The following is a 19,055-nucleotide window of genomic DNA, read 5'->3' on the forward strand; positions in this document are numbered from 1 at the left end:
CATAATGTCAAAGTAAAGTGCATGCACAGTTCTACTGGCCAAACCCAAGAGATGATATAAACTGGTATGGGGATGACCCGATTGTTTGTCTGATGCGAGAGTCAATGCAAGTGAACAAAAGATCAGTTCAAATTTGTCACAGTATCTGGAAGTACTTGGAGGAGCACCTGACTGTGTGAAAGTGGCATATGTGAACTGGATACTAGTGAAGAAGCCGTCAGTAGCTAGAAAGCAATGGAGATTGGCTCAGAGATGGACGTTACACAATAACATGGCAAAGACAAACATGTCTGAAGTAAAAGTGAAGAACAATACAGGACAAATTCCAATAACATGTTTTACTGCATACAAAATGTTTGTATCGGTGTGGTTAGGAAACCAGATTTAGTTTGTGTTCAATGTTCGTGTTTCTAATGTTCTAGTGGACATATTTTACATGTTTGTATGACAATGTTGTGTTATGAAAGACACATTTTAGTCAATAGGCTTCATCTTTTGATCTTAATCTTTGAACAATAACCCTCATTTTATTGTTCATTTTAAAACAACTCATCTTGTGAAATCTGAAATTATTTGTCATTAAAAATATGACTAATAAATTGATAACATTTGTTTGAAATAATCTTGTGTTTGTCATTGGTTTCACACTTTGCGTCGCTGGTATTACTGTATGGCGTATTGGATATTGGCTTTGGATAAAAGCGTCTGCTAAATGGCATATATTAATTTAATTTAATGTTTTTTATATCTACCTAACTGTTGCTACATTCATTAGTAAACATTTTAAGGATATGATCATTCAATTTTGATGACTCAACATCAATTATTTCTAATGTACCAACAACAAAAATCAATGGTATATATGACAAAATGTCAGACAATATAACTTTACACATGCATGTTGACAATGCTTGTGCAGTTCTACTACGCAATATATTATTTAAAAATGCTGCGTTAGACAGGATTACCTACACATACTGACCAGCTCAGATAGACAGAAGCATGCTACATGGCAGACCAATCTGAACTAATCTCTCTGCATGTCCAGCCCACTTATTATCTCAGCCAATCATGGCTAGTGGGAAGGTTGACTCCTTTTTCTGTGGGTAAACCAACTAGGCTCGTAATTTAACAATTGTATTAGTATTAACAGATTGCATACAAGTTTGTTATTAAGGCACATGAAAGATCATATGTTCCAGAAGGCATTTCTGCCCCAAAATGCATTTTGATGAAAAAAGTTTATGTTCAAATGGTCTCCTGCAAAGTAGTGACATGCGACATACACCTGGTTTCCTGAAACGAGTCACATATACAAAAGTATGTGGACTTCTCTTCAAACTAGTGGATTCAGCTATTTCAGCCACACCCATTGCAGACAGGTGTATACAATTGAGCACACAGCCATGCAATCTCCATAGACAAACATTGGCAGTAGAATGGCTTTAATGAAGAGCTCAGTCACTTTCAACGTGGCACCGTCATAGGATGCCACCTTTCCAACAAGTCAGTTTGTCAAATTTCTGCCATGCTACAGCTGGTCCGGTCAACTGTAAGTGCTGTTTTTGTGAAGCAGTAACGTCTAGGAGCAACAAAAGCTCAGCCGCGAAGTGGTAGGCCACACAAGCTCACAGAAGATCACAGAACAAGCTCACAGAAAACCATTTCTCCTCGGTTGCAACACTCAATATCGGGTACCAAACTGCTTCCTGAAGCAACGTCAGCACAAGAACTGTTTGTCGGGGGCTTCATGAAGTGGGTTTCCATGGCTGAGCAGCCGCACACAAGCCTAAGATCACCATGTGTAATGCCAAGCATTGGCTGGAGTGGTGTAAAGCTCACTGCCATTGGGCTTTGGAGCAGTGGAAACTCATTTTCTGGAGTGATGAATCACGCTTCAACGATCTGGCAGTCTGACGGACAAATCTGGGTTTGGTTGATGCCAGGAGAACTCTACCTGCCCGAATGCATAGTGCCAACTGTAAAGTTGGGTGGAGGAGGAATAATGGCCTGGGGTTGTTTTTCATGGTTGGGGCTAGGTCCTTTAGTTCCAGTGAAGGGAACATTTAACGCTACTGCATACGATTAAATCCTAAGCGATTCTGTGCTTCCAACTTTAAGGCAACAGTTTGGGGGAAGGCCCTTTCCTGTTTCAGTATGACAGTCCCCCATGCACAAATTCAGGTCCACACAGAAATGGTGTCCAAGATCGGTGTGGAAGAACTTGACTGGCCTCCACAGAACCCTGACCTCAACCCCATCGAACGCCTTTGGGATGAATTGGAACACCGACTGCAAGCCAGGCCTAATCGCCCAACATCAGTGCCCGATCTCACTAATGCTCGTGGCTGAATGGAAGCAAGTCCCTGTAACAATGTTCCAACATCTAGTGGAAAGCCGTCCCAAACGAGTGGAGGCTGTTATAGCAGCAAAGGGGGGACCAACTCCATATTAATGCCCATGATTTTGGAATGAGATGTTCGACAAGCAGGTGTCCACATTGTATGTCAGCATTTGCTTCATTGAGTCCTGTAATCAATGAGACTTTTCTTATATCTGCAGGCTTCCCCACTCTTCACCTTTTTACCAATGTGTTTCTAGTTGTGGTGCTTTTGGCTCCACTAGCTACATTGTGTTAAGTTAGAGCTTGAGTGAGTCCAGATGTTTCAAATGGGTTTTTTAAGAGAAAGAGAGCACTGTCCCCCATACAGAGAAGGCCAAGCTCATTTCTAGGTGTGGTGCTTTTGGCTGCACCACCTCGTGTGTTGGAGCTCAAGTATGTCCAGATGTGGGTTTCTATAGGTACTAGTGGTGAATTAAAACATTATCCCCTATCATATTCCTGTACCAGAGATCCTGGCTGTAAGGATCCTTCATGTCTAGTATGGGTAACTCTATCTGCTGTTCAGTGCTCACTGGAGACACACTGTAAACTGAGTTTACAAAACATTAAGAACACCTTCCTAATATTGATTTGCACCCATTTTTTTGCCCTCAGAACAGCCTCAATTAGTCGAGGAATGGACTCTACAAGGTGTCGAAATCGTTCGACAGGGATATTGGCCCATCTTAATTGTGTCAAGGCTTAAAAATCCTTCTTTAACCTGTCTCTTCCTCTTCATTTACACTGACTGAAGTGGATGTAACAAGTGTCATCAATAAGGGATCATAGCTTTCACCTGGATTCACCTGGTCAGTCTATGAAAGAACAGGTGTTCATAATGTTTTGTACACTCAGTGTATACAGACTTCACAGAGAGACATAAAACAGAAAGACATACAAAGATAGCAGAAAGACTGTGTTCTGTTCACGGAGGCCGTCAACATCTGTCTGGGGAATCTCTTTAAGGCTCAAGTCTACTTTACAGCTGAGTTCTATTTGTGTCATATTCCCTTTCTGAGAGGACAGCTTTATTTCTGTGGTATTCTAAGGGAGAGAGTGAGTGGTCTTTTGCAAAAAATCATTTTAATCACAACATTTTTTGTGGTGGGCTACTTACCTCTCTCACACACTCACCTCATTATGCAGGCAAAGCTACAGTACTGTCTATATTTACAGAAATATACACAGAACGTTCTTACACTCAATTTCAGGGGGAGGCAGTTGGTGGATTATGTCAAATCCTGACTTGGTTTAAAACTGCAAAGCAGTAGTGAATTTATCACAATCTTTTTCCTTACGTTACATGGCAGCAATGTCGGGATTGTTAAGATAGAAGCAGGGAAGATTGTGATATCCAAGTCATGACTAACATAAATGCACTTTCACTATGTTTTATTATCAAGACTGCTCTTTAAAGGGATAGTGGTCTGTTTGTTTTTCAATCAAGCCCTTTTATATTTACCCAGAGTAAGATACATTTATGGATATCATTATTATGGCTCAGCATGCAGTTTAATGGAAGTTGAAGGTAGTTTCTGAAGCCATCGCTAATTATCATTATTGCAATGACTGGAAGTCTCCAGGAACAGCTGGCCTACTATCCCTTTAATAATGCAGTATTTTAACTTGAGAAGCATTCCAGAATAGAGGTATTCTACCACTTAGTTTTATGGTTTTAATTCACCACATTTTAAAGCAATTGATGGCCCTCTGTGAAATGCGATGCACTGCAAAGCCGCATGTTTAGTGAACTAAACTTGAGCATAGTGCAAAGTCTATGGATGAGAGGATCATCGTGGACCAAGTGGCTGGTTGGTAAGGGCCACGGCACGGGGGAAGAAACCGTTCAGGTGGTCTGAGATTTTCGTTGTGATTGACCTGAACCGTTTGCCAGAGGGTAGTCTTTGGAAGAGGGTGTGGGAAGGGCCGGTGATGACCTTTCCTGGAGTTGTGCAGGACCTCAATGGAGGGTCAAGGAGGTGGCAGTCAAGGACCCTCCCAGCAGACCAGATAATACGTTGCAGTGATCAAGGGGGTGAGGATGGACACACAGCATTCAAAGGAGGATTTAGGACAAAACAACACCATGCATTCACCAAACACTGCACGGAGGAAAACATATTTGTTTTATAGTAATTGTCTGATTGGGATCTACAATTTTCTATCAATTAGAGAATCCCAAATTATTTCAATTTGTCATTGGAAGTTTTATTCAATACAGTCAATAATACAAGAGTCAAATCACATAGGGTGTCTCATCAGATATCAACAAGCTAGAGCCAACTCACATCAAACATCTCCAATCCAAAGTTAAATCTAGAATTGGCTTCCTATTTCGCAACAAAGCATCCTTTCTCTCATGCTGCCAAACATACCCTTGTAAAACTGACCATCCTACCCATCCTCGACTTCGGCGATGTCATTTACAAAATAGCCTCCAATACCCTACTCAATAAATTGGATGCAGTCTATCACAGTGCCATCCGTTTTGTCACCAAAGCCCCATATACTACCCACCACTGCGACCTGTACGCTCTCGTTGGCTGGCCCTCGCTTCATACTCGTTGCCAGACCCACTGGCTCCAGGTCATCTACAAGTCAATGCTAGGTAAAGCTCCGCCTTATCTCAGTTCACTGGTCACGATGGCAACACCCACCCGTAGCACGCGCTCCAGCAGGTGTATCTCACTGATCAACCCTAAAGCCAACACCTCATTTGACCGCCTTTCCTTCCAGTTCTCTGCTGCCTGTGACTGGAACGAATTGCAAAAATCGTTGAAGTTGGAGACTTTTATCTCCCTCACCAACTTTAAACATCTGCTATCTGAGCAGCTAACCGATCGCTGCAGCTGTACATAGTCCATCGGTAAATAGCCCACCCAATTTACCTACCTCATCCCCATACTGTTTTTATTTATTTACTTTTCTGCTCTTTTGCACACCAGTATCTCTACCTGCACATGACCATCTGATCATTTATCACTCCAGTGTTAATCTGCTAAATTGTAATTATTCGCCTACCTCCTCATGCCTTTTGCACACAATTTATATAGACACTTTAAAAATAAAAAAAATAAAAACTTTTTCTACTGTGTTATTGACTTGTTTATTGTTTATTCCATGTGTAAATCTGTGTTGCTGTCTGTTCACACTGCTATACTTTATCTTGGCCAGGTCGCAGTTGTAAATGAGAACTTGTTCTCAACTAGCCTACCTGGTTAAATAAAGGTGAAATAAAATAAATAAAAAATTCACTCCAATATAGAAATGGGTAAAACAATCACTTCAACATAACAAAGACAAGGAATTGTAGGTCAGTGGCACTAGAATTCCACACTTGACCTTTTCAGCAGAAAGACATTTCTGTTGTGACGTGAGCAAGCAGGTGTGGAGTTGAGGCCTCACCTTTCTAATCTAAAGGGTGTGTGTTCTGCTCTGTGACTGGAACAAATTATGTTTTTTGCGGCTGACAATAGATCTCCCTCCCTCCCCTCACCCCCCTCTCCCAATGGGGTGAGATCACCAGGTTCTGAGACAATAGCAAGGTAGGAAGTGATGAGCTGTTTTGACTGTTCCGGGTCAGCATGAGGTTAAGGTTGGGTAACAGTGAAAGGTTGCTACAGCTCCTCTGTGCCCTCCAAATTGTAATGACTTCATGCCCTGTTGGGCAGTTCAGTTAGCACAAACACTAAGGTTATCGAAGGTGAGCCATCTGAAGTGGGCAGCATTGACAACATGTTGTTATTGTGAATTCGGAGAGAACACGATTGTGTTGTTATTGTGAAAGTCACCTCAGTTCTGCTGAATGTATAGAATGTCACTAATCAAAACAGGCTGGAATTGGAATCCCCAAAGGGAGTTGCTAAGCAGTTAAAATACACTAATAATGTCACTGTGTATCTTATTCCATTAAGACAAGGTCCTCTTCCTGTATCTAAAAATAGCACTTGGCAGCATGACGGCATATCAGTTCTTTATTTAAGCTGATTCATACAGTAAGCAGATGGCTGTCAGAGAAATGTTATAGCGTAACTACAGTAGTGCCGTTAGGGGCCCTCGGGATTCTGTGTGAGCAATATTGTGCACTTGTTCTGTAATAATTTTGTCAAGATTCGCTTAAGCAGCTGCATGATCTATTTCAGGGAAGCAAAATCTTCAAAGTCGTTCCATTGGCGCTGGCATACCTGACAGATCTTATCGGCTATACAGCCTGATAAATTGCAAGTAAAGTTGAGGATTTTGTATGCATTTGGCATATTCATATCAGGTCGAGGAAATAATGAAAAGGGTTCTCCTTTGAAGATTATTTCCGACCAAATTTGGAGCACTATCCTTTTCCAACCATTATAAACTCAGCAAAAAAAAGAAACGTCCTCTCACTGTCAACTGTATTTATTTTCATCAAACTTAACGCGTAAATATTTGTATGAACATAACAAGATTCTACAACTGAGACATAAACTGAACAAGTTCAACAGACATGTGACTAAGAGAAATGGAATAATGTGTCCCTGAACACTGGGGGTTCAAAATCAAAAGTAATAGTTAGTATCTGGTGTGGCCCCAAGCTGCATTAAGTACTGCAGTGCATCTCCTCCTCATGGACTGCACCAGATTTGCCAGTTCTTGCTGTCAGATGTTACCCCACTCTTCCACCAAGGCACTTGCTAGTTCCCGGACATTTCTGGCGGGGAATGGCCCAAGCCCTCACCCTCCGATCCAACAGGTCCCAGACGTGCTCAATGGGATTGAAATCCGGGCTCCTCCCTGGCCATGGCAGAATACTGACATCCCTGTCTTTCAGGAAATCACGCACAAAACGAACAGTATGGATGGTGGCATTGTCATTCTGGAGGGTCATGTCAGGATGAGCCTGCAGGAAGGGTACCACATGAGGGAGGAGGATGTCTTGCCTGTAATGAACAGCGTTGAGATTGCCTGCAATGACAACAAGCTCAGTCCGATGATGCTGTGACACACCGCCCCAGATCATGACGGACCCTCCACCACCAAATCGATTCTGCTCCAGAGTACAGGCCTCGGTGTAACGCTCATTCCTTCGACGATAAACGCGAATCCGACCATCACCCCTGTTGAGGCAAAACCACGACTCGTCAGTGAAGAGCACTTTTTGCCAGTCCTGTCTGGTCCAGCCAGTCCTGTCTTGGTTTGAAGGTCCTGTCTGGGTTTGTGCCCATAGGCGACGTTGTTGCCAGTGATGTCTGGTGAGGACCTGCCTTACAACAGTCCAGCCTCTCTCAGCCTATTGCGGACAGTCTGAGCACTGATGGAGGGATTGTGCGTTCCTGGTGTAACTCGGGCAGTTGTCGTTGCCATCCTCTACCTGTCCCGCAGGTGTGATGTTCGGATGTCCTGATCCTGTGCAGGTTTTGTTACGCATGGTCTGCCACTGCGAGGACGATCAGCTGTCTCTCCTGCCTCCCTGTAGCGCTGTCTTAGGCATCTCACAGTACGGACATTGCAATTTATTGCCCTGGCCACATCTGCATTCCCAAGGCACGTTCACGCAGATGAGCAGGGACCCTGGGCATCTTTCTTTTGGTGTTTTTCAGAGTCAGTAGAAAGGTGTCTGTAGTGTCCTACGTTTTCATACGTGTAACCTTAATTGCCTACCGTCTGTAAGCTGTTAGTGTCTTATCGACCGTTCCACGGGTACATGTTCATTAATTGTTTATGGTTCATTGAGCAAGCATGGGAAACAATGTTTTAATCCTTTACAATGAATTTCTGTGAAGTTATTTGGATTTTTATGAATTATCTTTGAAAGACAGGGCAGTTTCTTTTTTTGCTGAGTTTAGAATCCATTTTGCATTTGATGTTCAGCTAAACTATTTTTCCCAAGACAGAATTGTGGGGGTTGTGTTTTCCTTCCCAACTTTCCAGCCCTTGGCCCAACCTCATTCCATGTCTCCCCATGGTCTCTTCTCCTAGAGTGAAAATAAGGTCGTGGGAAACACAACATAATACACAATGACAATTGACCTTTAATTAGTATTTTAGAAAGTCTTCAAAGATGAAGTCTTCAAAAATGAATCAGACAACGATAGATTGGTTGTGGGAAATTACTTTTGCAGCGATGTAGCAAAGCTGAAATGTGTCAGACACTGAGGATGGAAAAGTCTTACCATAATCACGGTAAGTTAGCCCAACTATTATAATCCTTATCCCTCCAGCTAATTTCCTCATTGTTCTCCCTCACATGCTCTCAAAGGCATATCCTTGGTTTGTTATTATCGTTCACATTGCTGTGCTTAATGCAAACACTGTATCATTCCCTTGTCTTTGAGAGGGCTAAAGGGCTAAATGTAGAAAGTTGAGTCAGAGTTCATGCTGGGTGAAAATATTATCTTGTTATATGGTGGAAAACGTTAGCTTGTGTCAAGTTGTTAATAGTTCAAGTTGTACAGTGTATAGCTGTATTGAGTAACACATAATGATCTTTCCCCACTCTGCATTGCTCACTGCATACTATGCATACAATTAGTCTTGTGAGTGGAGTAGGCCTGTTTGGGTGAGTTTTACGAGAGGAGGGCGGTGTGAAAGATGCTTCTACATCTGCTTCTATATGTGAGCAAGACAAAAGGAGCTGATTGTGAACTATAGGAAAAGGAGAGCCAAACAGGCCCCCATTAACATTGACGGGCGTGTTTGGCCCCCGGACCATGACCCGTGGAGCGGGTCAAGAGTTTCAAGTTCCTTATCCATATCACCAACAAACTTTCATGGTCCAAACACACCAAGACAGTTGTGAAGAGGAGGCTGAAAAGATTTGGTATGGATCCCCAGATCCTCAAAAAGTTCTACAGCTGCACCATCGAAAGCATCCTGACAGGCTGCATTACCGCATGGTATGGCGACTGCTCGGCATTTGACCGTAAGGCGCTACAGAGGGTAGTGCGTACGGCCCAGTACATCACTGGGGCCAAGCTTCCTGACATCCAGGACCTATATACTAGGCGGTGTCAGAGGAAGGCCCAAACAATTGTCAGACTCCCGTCACCCAAGTCATAGACTGTTCTCTCTGCTACAGCATGGCAAGTGGTACCGGAACCCAAGTCTAGGACCAAAGGCTCCTTATAACAGCTTCTACCCCCAAGCCATGAGACTGCTGAACAACTAATCTAATAAAATGGCCACCCAGACTATTTACATTTGACACCCTCCCCCCACTCGCTGTTTATTATCTATGGATAATCACTTTACAAATGACCTCGATTAACCTGTACCCCCGCACATTGACTCAGTACCGTAACCCCCTGCATATAGCCTCGTTATTGTTATGTACATTACTTGTGTTACTTTTTGACTTTAGTTTATTTAGTAAATATTTAATTAAATCTATTTCTTAAACTGCATTGTTGGTTAAGGGCTTGCTAGTAAACATTTCACATTTCACTTGTATTCGACGCATGTGACATAACATTTGATTTGATTTGTACGTGTACTTGCTGTTTGTGGTTTTGGTTTCTAATGTAAAAAGGGCTTTATGAATAAATGTGACAGATTGATTGAAAGTACAATGTCCGAGCATTCACACAGAAATGGCCTGCATGGTTTCTTTAAAGTATTGAGAGACGGGATTCTCTAGTGATGACCTGAAGGTCTTGTGCGGAATACTCTGCAAGTATCAGGTGGAGTCGGTGGTCTACTGTAAGTGTTTTAAACGGCACACAGTTGTCATTCCAGCTGTCTCTGTGTTGTTTTGAGGCTCTTGTGTTGATCGAACCGTTTTTAAGGTCCTGTCAAGCTAGTCTTCGACAGCAGAGCCTCTTAACGGTGCGGTGCACCACCTGTTTCTGTAGAGACGTCAAGTTCAGTGAACAGTTTTAAGGTGTGCTGTCGAGCGACTCCGACAGAGGGCTGCCCGACCGCATGCCACCTGTTCTGTAGTGAGATCAGAGAGCTGTCGGTAGGAACTCTCTCTGGGACACAAAAACATCTCGACGTTTGAATGCACTCACTGCAGAGAGGGCAGCTGTTCTAGTGGGTCATCAGGCAGTTCTCCTTCCAATTCTCCCCCCCCCCACACACCTTTTATTTAACAAGGCAAGACTATTCTAAGGGGTGCACAGATAATGACTCCACTAAAAGGAATGAACTTGCCAGTCGTGAAAACTGTGAGGTATTGGAAGGAAAATCTGTGGTAAAAATCTGGTCAACGTTTCTTCTAAGAGCTAACATAGACATCTTGGAAATCTTATAGAAGTCTGAGAGACAAAATGTTGAAGCGTGCGTGCTCTCCTAAAGAATGGTAGAGCTCAGGACGCTGGCTGGAGTTCTTTACTGTAGTATGCATTTCACCATCCTGATTAGTAGGGTGCTGTAGATAAATGTTTACCAAATCACTCAAAAGTCAGTATAATGTTAATTTGACGTGACTCACTTTTCCCTAATCCTTCACGCTATGCAGAAACCATTTAAAGGGACACCACGACTTTTTAACTTCCTATCATCTCAAGCGCTATACCAGTGTCTACATAAGTAAAAACGTAAGTTTTCTATGTTTTGTAGTCCAAAAGATAAGAAAAGGTCCTAAGAAAATGTTTGATTAATTAAAATAATGAAGTGTCCCTTTTAATATTCTGCGATTGTTATCTGTTCTATTTCGTTCTTTTTTTCGCCCTCTTTGTTTTTCCCACTTTGGTTTTGTTATCTGTATTATCTGATGACGTTCACAGACGGACCCTACCTCTCTATTGTATCACCTTGTTCCTTTATGGCATCCCTCAGGGCATAATGACCTATAGGTCATGTTCAGGGTGTGGTTTATTCCCAGACAGGCATTTCTCTCCTACTACTCTCTCCTGCTCTCATATACTGCCTGTGGACATTTCACAAAAGCCTTTTAAACCCAGATGAAAATGCCTTGAATGATTTGAGATTCAATTGTAAAGAGTATAAAATGACATACTGGATTTTCTGGGGTTGTATTCATAAGAAATGGAGGGAGACACTTAGGCATGTGTGGAATGTCTATAGAAAGGATTTGACGCATACAGACAAAAGGGGCTTAGAGAAAGACAATGATATAGTGGGCCAGGGGTGGCAGCAAACTAAGAGGATGATTTGAATACAAGACATTGCAATATATCTATCTATGCATGCGAGTGGTTTCAACTTGTGTCAGCTGGCTGAGTTATATTCGAAAAGTTCTTCAGAGGGCTCTTGAATAAAATATCTCTCCCTAAGCTCCCACTGAATTTGCTTTTCAATAAGAGTAAAACATAAATTCTTCTTCTTTTCAGGTCAGGGTTTCAGAATATTCTGAATAAAAGCCATTCCCATGACGATATGCTTTGTTAGATATAGCCTACTACTGGTGGCACTGCATTCATGCTTTCATCTGTAACTTCTTACAACCTCCCGAAAGTAACAGACAGACAGTCAAAGACAAACAGCCTATCACCATGCAGACTATCTGTGGTGTTTCTGTGTTTGACTCCAGGCTATAAACCCAGACCCCAGTGTCTGTGTGCCTCCCAAATGGCACCCTATTCTCTATAGGGTGCAATACTTTTAAACCAGAGTACTATGGGCCCTGATCAAAAGTAGTGCACTACATGAGGGATAGGGTGCTATTTGGGACACATCCCCAAGTCCTCCTGCCACATGCTCCAGTTGCTTGGGCCTCCACTATCATCTCACCCACATCCTCACAACATCACACCTCCAAATCAACACTTTCAGTCTGGTTTAGCTACTACCATCACTGTTAAAAAAATACACAGTCAGTTAGAGGGACATTTACTACACATAAAGTGAGATACAGTGGTGAAGTAGCTATAGCATTTCACAAAAACAATCCTGACACCTTTCATGTGGTAAAGCAATAAGCTACAGCTGGCAGGATCATGCACAGTTCAGTGCCTTCAGAAAGTATCCACATCCCTGGACTTATTTCCACATTTTGTTGTGTTACAGCCTGAATTTAAAATTGATTAAATTGAGATTTATTTTTTCACTGGCCCACATATTGGGAATTATGTTTTAGGATTTTTTTAAACAAATGATTTAAAAAACGAAAAGCTGAAATGTCTTGAGTCAATAAGTAGTCAACCCCTTTTGTTATGGCAAGCCTAAATACGTTCAGGAGTAACAATTTGCGTAACAAGTCACATAAGTAGCATGGACTGACTCTGTGTGCAATAATAGTGCTTGACATCATTTTCAAATAACTACCTAATTTCTGTACCTCACACATACAGTTATCTGTAAAGTTGAGCAGTGAATTTCAAACATAGATTCAACCACAAAGACCAGGGACGTTTTCCGATGCCTCGCAAAGAAGGACACCTATTTGTAGATGGTTTAAAAAAAACAGACATTGAATATCCCTTTGAGCATGGTGAAGTTATTAATGACATTTTGGATAGTGTACCAATAAATCCAGTCACTACAAAGATACAGGTGTCCTTCCTAACTCAGTTGCCAGAGGGGAAGAAAACCGCTCATGGATTTCACCATGAGGCCGATGGTGACTTTAAAACAGTTACAGAGTTCAACGACTGTGATAGGAGAAAACTGAGGATGGATCAACAAGATTGTAGTTATTTCAAAATAATAACCTAATTGAGAGAGTGAAAAGAAAGAAGCTTGTACAGAACAAAAATATTCCAAAACATGCATCCGGTTGGCAACAAGGCACAAAAGTAATACTGCATACAATGTGGCAAAGAATTAACATTTTGTCCTGAATACAAAGTGTTATGTGTAGAGCAAAACATAATACAACACATTACTGATTACAACTCACACAATTGTCAAGTATAGAGATGGCTGCATCATGTTATGGGTATGCTTGTAATCGTTAAGGACTGAGTAGTTTTTCAGGATAAAATATAAATGGAATGGAGCTAAGCACAGACAAAATCCTAAATGCTTTCCAGTAGACACTGGGAGATGATTTCACCTTTCAACAGTACAATAACCTAAAACACAAGGCCATATCTACACTGGAGTTCCTTACCAAGACTGTGAATGAATTAAATCTGCTTTGAAATCTATGGCAAGACTTAAATGTCTGTATAGCAATGATCAACAACCAATTTGACAATTATTATACAATCCAGGTGTGCAAAGCTCTTACAGACTTACTAAGAAAGACTTACAACTGTAATCGCTACCAAAGGTGAGTCTTAACGTGTATTAACTCAGGGGGTTGTTTACTTAAGTAATAAAGAGATGTTTCATTTTTCATGAATGTTTTACAAATGTTAGAATTTCTCTTCCACTTTGACATAACTTTTTTTGTGTAGATCGTTGACAAGAAATTACTCCAACACAACAAAATGTTGAAAAAGTCAAGAGTGTACTTTCTGAAGGGACTGTGTCACACAGAAAGTCATACAGTGGATCCTCCTTTAAAAGTTGTGGCACACCTTGTGGGCTGCTGCAGCATTCTGTGGCACGTTATCTATTTGTCAGACATTTGTTTTGTTAATGTAAGTTATTGTTAGTTTGACCACCAGAGGGCATCTTTGAGAAGCATTTGATGGTCTTCCATATTGCAGCCACGCAGGAGACAGGGGTTCAATCCCCCAATGTGGAGGAATGTGGAGGCTGTCCTTGTAAATTATAATTAGTTCTTAATTAAATAATGGAGTTTGATACACCTGGTATTGGATATGACTGAAAAATATTTTTTGCCAAGGAAGAGTACATTAGGGTGACCAGATGTCCCCGTTTCCGGGGACAGTCCCCGTTTTTGGTGGCCTGTCCTCGGCTGGAGCTGTCCCCGGAAATGTCCCCGTTTTTAACTGTGCGTTAAAAACAGACCGCAAAGTGAAATATTTTACTTGGCAAGAAAGACCGGGCAGTAGAGCCTACGGGTTGACGTCTCAATGGCGTTGTGCTTGTTTAGGCCAACAGAGGGGGCTGCTCTCTATAGCAGCTTCATTCACTCTTCTTTTTCTACTAACTACTTGCTCGCGATAGTTTTAGAGAAAACTGCTGTGGAAAACTCAGGCAGAAGCTGGCAAGTATAAAGTGAATCCACAACATCACCACAAACGTATTTTCAAGCCAGGTAAATTACAATTGTTTGAGATGCTAGCTAGTGATGTTATAATGTCACAATTTATTATATAGATAGATTATCTGCTCTATAAGGTTTTAAATAGTTAGGTTATGCTAACGTTAGCTATGTAGACTAAGTTAGCTAGCTAGCTACTGTTTATGGTAGCTCGGTTAAAAAAAACTTCACATTTAAACATGCAGCGGACGGGCTATTTTGAAAATATGATTATATTAAAATGAATGCACAATTTATTCAGAGAATATTTTTGTAGATTACAATTTTAATGGTTTTGCATTATAATAAGTATCGTGAAAATATATTTAGAAATGTTGATGGATAGCATTAGCAGTGGAGAGGAAGGAGAGGAGGAAGCCTGGTTAGGAAAGAAGAGTGAAGGAAACATAGGAGGAAAGGTAAAGATATGGTTACAGAGCCTGCCAATTTATTTTTCCAAACATGAGGCAAGCAATGGGAATCTGTTAAAGTACGTTGGCTATCTAATGCTACGCTATGCTATGTATTAATACAGATTGGAGAGGAAGGAGAAGGAAAAATGAAGGGAGTAAAAAAGAGGGAAGCAAGGAGAGTGTAGAAGAGTGAGGTGGAAAGGTGAAGTGAAGGAAATGAGGACAGGTGAAGAAAAGAGGAGAAAGATTGGAGGAAAATAAAAAGTTAAGAGAGTAATTAAGAGTGGCACAAGGAGAGTGAAGAAGAGCAGACAGAGGAGATACAATGACTATTTCCAAGAAACAAAAATGCACTTTTTATGATAAACATGATGAGAGAATTTCCATTTAATATGCTTAGATCAAGATGATAGAATGGTTCACTGCGTCCTCTCTTTCAATTGGCAGCCGGGGAACAATGGCAGTGTTAGAACATCAGCAGACGAAAAAGCATAAAGCCTCTCTGATTGCCCGTGTTGCCCGTGTATGTCCTCTGTCACCACATTCTTCAAGAAGGTAGAGCCTTCCCAAGAAGAATATGGTTTAGCTGTGCAGAAGGGTGTCTTTGCATGCCACACTATGCAACACAATCATAGTTACAGATCTATGGACTGCACAGCACAACTGACACGGAAGCTTTATTAGCCAAAGTTTACATGTGCTAGGACAAAATGTGACGCCATAGTGAGTAACATGTTAGTAACATGGGCAACACAGGACCTAGACCAGGTTGAATTTGTGTCCCTGACCAACGCTGCTGCCAATAGTAGTCCGATATTGTAAGATATATGATGGCAGCACATCTGTGGAAACAAAACTGCTTGATTTTGTTGAATTGAATGGAGAAACAGCAGACGAAATTGCAGCTGAGGTCCTGGTGGTCATCCAAAAATGTAACCTGGAAAACAACAACAAATGGGAGTTAGCATTTAGCAGTCACTTCTTCTAAACCTGAAAAAGGACACTTCTAAATGTTATTCAGCAAAAACAGCCAAATATATCCAAATTGGACTTCACTAACCACATGAGGGATTTAACAAATATCCACTGTATTAGCAAGCTAACATTAAAATAGGCACTAGTTGGTTACTAGTCCAACGCACGAACCACTAGGCTACCTGCCGCCCCGTGCAATTCACTATCTACAAACAAACACCTTTTGATTTGTATTTGTAAATCGAGGGCCTTAAGTAAAATGACTGCCATAAAGATTTGCACATAGAAGAGACATGCGCAAACATGACAGATATGGCAAACCTGCAACTCCATATTTGGAATCGCTTAGGTCACTGGACTTTTGTCAGGGATATAACGACAAGAAAAATATTAGAAGTTCTCTTGAAGAGGTTAACTGAGACTGTATGATCTATGAACCTGATTGTGTCTATCTTTTCTGTTTCTCCTCCAACAAAATATAATTATTAGCATTTGCCTTTCCCCATTTAATTATATTTCATATGTATTTTGTATGGAAAGACAAATATTATATATTTGTTTTAATTACATCAACAACAACTTTCTCCGATATTCAAACGGAAGGCACTTCTGATATTTTATCCTTTCCCGTGATTCGAGTGTCATTTCTTAAATGTCTCCTGAGGTCTCGCTTATGGCATAGTGCTAATATTTCGACCCCCCCTTTTTGAAAGAAAACTAGCAAACTGACATGGCGCCATCGGCTGACCATTTAGAGAATGGAGTTCTCAGCTGAGGTGTCAAATTTTGTTCAAGAAAATGGAGTATTGACGGAAAAAGAGGAAGGGGAAAAACTCACTATAGTTAAGATGCATTGGCCAATCAAAACATATCGTTGCGCCTATAGTAAATTCCAAAATGACACTACATTATTTTTTTACGCTCTTTTTCTCCCCAATTTTGTAATATCCAATTACGATCTTGTCTCATTGCTGCATCTCCCCAGTCAAGCTTGAGAGAGGCGAAAGTCGAGTCATGCGTCCTCTGAAACATGACCTGCCAAGCCGCACTGCTTCTTAACACCAGCTCGCTTAACACCGGGAGCCATCTGCACCAATATATCAGAGAAAACACCGTTCAACTGACAAACGAGTCAGCTTGCAGGCAACTTGCCTACCACAAGGAGTCGCTAGAGCGCGATGAGCCAAGCAAAGCCCCCTCGAGTCGCTAGAGCGCGATGAGCCAATCAAAGCCCTCCCTGTCAAACCCATTCAACAAGTTTGTCGAGTCACAAGCTTGATGTAGTCATTGCGTGCTTAGAATATGTGACCAAATGCTAAATTTAATACTATAAGTGAATTAGTCTAAATCTTTATGACACCTTCAAATGTGGGGACTAGATAAATAAAATGCATTCATTTGTAGATGGTAAAACAGATATGCATGAAAATGCCCTCAAATAAAAGGTGACATTCTGTACTGCTTCCTCATATAACACATTTGATCTCAAATCCAAAATGCTGGAATAAAAGTGTTGCCTTCACTGCCCACATAAATATGTTGGGAAGTGTTCGTAGGCTCTTGATGAAAGTGCCATCTCAGGAAATCATGTGACATAGTGGAACGTGTTATCTTTTTAACTTAAGTGGTTTTGAATAATGCAAGCTGCACTATTCACTGTATGATGGGTTTGTTATGACATAGCTTAGCACATGCTCTCTCTCTCTCTCTCTCTCTGTACAGCGTTGCTGATTGGGTCGGGGTGTGCACTCTACCCTCTAGGTTGGGACAGTGAGGAAGTCCGACAGACATGCAGCAACAGATCCAACCAGTTTGAACTTGGTACGGGTCAAACATCTACACACAGTCACATCCACACAACATCATCATATTCAAGTCACATGTTGATAATCAACAAGTCATTCAATTTGATCACAGCTCATATTATGCTATGTTAGCTCTGATTTTAATTCACTGTTTGTGTCTCCTGTCTGTGTCTGTATCCAGGTTCTTGTGAGATTGGCTGGGCGTTCTACTGCACAGGAGCAGGGGCAGCAGCAGCCATGATGTTATGTACCTGGATGGCCTGCTTTGCTGGGAAGAGACGGAAGCAGTACCCGTACTGATGGCATCAAGGCAGGACGGCCATGATGACAACTTGAAACAACACTTGTCATCACCAAACATTTGGGACTCAGAGCAAGGGAGAATATCAGGGGGACAGAGTCTGTATGCTAGCTACGCACTCTGTCATAAGTGAAAAGTAAATGAGCAGACCACCTTGTGCTGTATTTGATGCTGCAGTAGAAAGCAATACACAACACACGTAATGAGACACTCCATCGTTCTGCAGAGCACTTCAAAGAGTGGAGTCTACATACTTGGTTGTCATTGACAGCAAGAGCAACAACATGTGTTTCCATCTCTCTTTTCTATTTTCCATGTTTTGTTTGGTTGCTCCTCTATTCCCCCTCTAGTCTGTCGTGTTCCAGTCCCTGTACTATAACTCTTCATCGTAACTGAAGTAATGGCACAATCCTGTGGTCTAGAGAAATTACTCTACTTTTGATGTTACTTTGTTATTGTGAGTATTTTATATCCTGTATTTAATGAATATGTTTATGTGTCCCCACGTTGGCTTAGTGATGCCTTAAATATATAAAACGTCTACCTACTGGTAACTTGCAATAATTTTAAACTGTTTTCATGTCTATTTACAGTATATCTATAAACAGGGACTATTGAAGTCCCTGACTATGTACATCTGTCAAATATGAATGATGTATGTTTTTGTGTATTACGTTTATTGTATTATAATAACATATTCGCACCTTTTTGTATGAAACACTATGTCTAATTTGACTTGGTTTTGTAAATACATTGTAAATAAATATTGTTACTTTGAAGTCTTAATTAACAAATAAAACGTTCAGCAGTGGAGAAGTTGTAGTTTCACTGTAGCGCCATTTAATCTGAATTGAATCACTTGGCATTGAGCCTATTACTCTTTCTTAAAACTGTAACAGCAATGTTGGTGATTATGGTGATTCATATGCTCGGTTAATCTTGGTTAAAATTATCTGTCATGTTTGTCTTTATTGATGATGGCCAGCTCGAACAACATTCAGTGGCTGTTATGAGCTCTGTTGGGAGTTTAGGCTTTACTATGAACAGCAGGAAGAGAGTTGAATGGACCATTCAACAGATGCTGCTGGAGGTAAATCATTAGTAAGGGTTAACACACACCTCTTCACTAGTCCCACAAATCACTGCT

General features: G+C 41.2%; 1 protein-coding gene across 2 annotated transcripts in view; it reads left to right on the plus strand.

Annotated features, from left to right (window-relative positions):
* Positions 1–18,687, plus strand: part of LOC118390589 (LHFPL tetraspan subfamily member 6 protein) — a 52,866-nt gene extending 34,179 nt beyond the window's left edge. For both annotated transcript variants that reach the window (XM_035781291.2, XM_035781292.2), the window contains exons 3-4: positions 17,525–17,623; positions 17,789–18,687. In XM_035781291.2, the coding sequence (XP_035637184.1) occupies positions 17,525–17,623; positions 17,789–17,907 (218 nt within the window). In that variant the 3' untranslated portion in view covers positions 17,908–18,687. The remainder of the gene's footprint in view (positions 1–17,524; positions 17,624–17,788) is intronic.
* The last annotated feature ends 368 nt before the right edge of the window (positions 18,688–19,055 follow it).

The sequence above is a fragment of the Oncorhynchus keta genome, chromosome 11 (assembly GCF_023373465.1).
Source record: "Oncorhynchus keta strain PuntledgeMale-10-30-2019 chromosome 11, Oket_V2, whole genome shotgun sequence".
Lineage (NCBI taxonomy): Eukaryota > Metazoa > Chordata > Actinopteri > Salmoniformes > Salmonidae > Oncorhynchus > Oncorhynchus keta.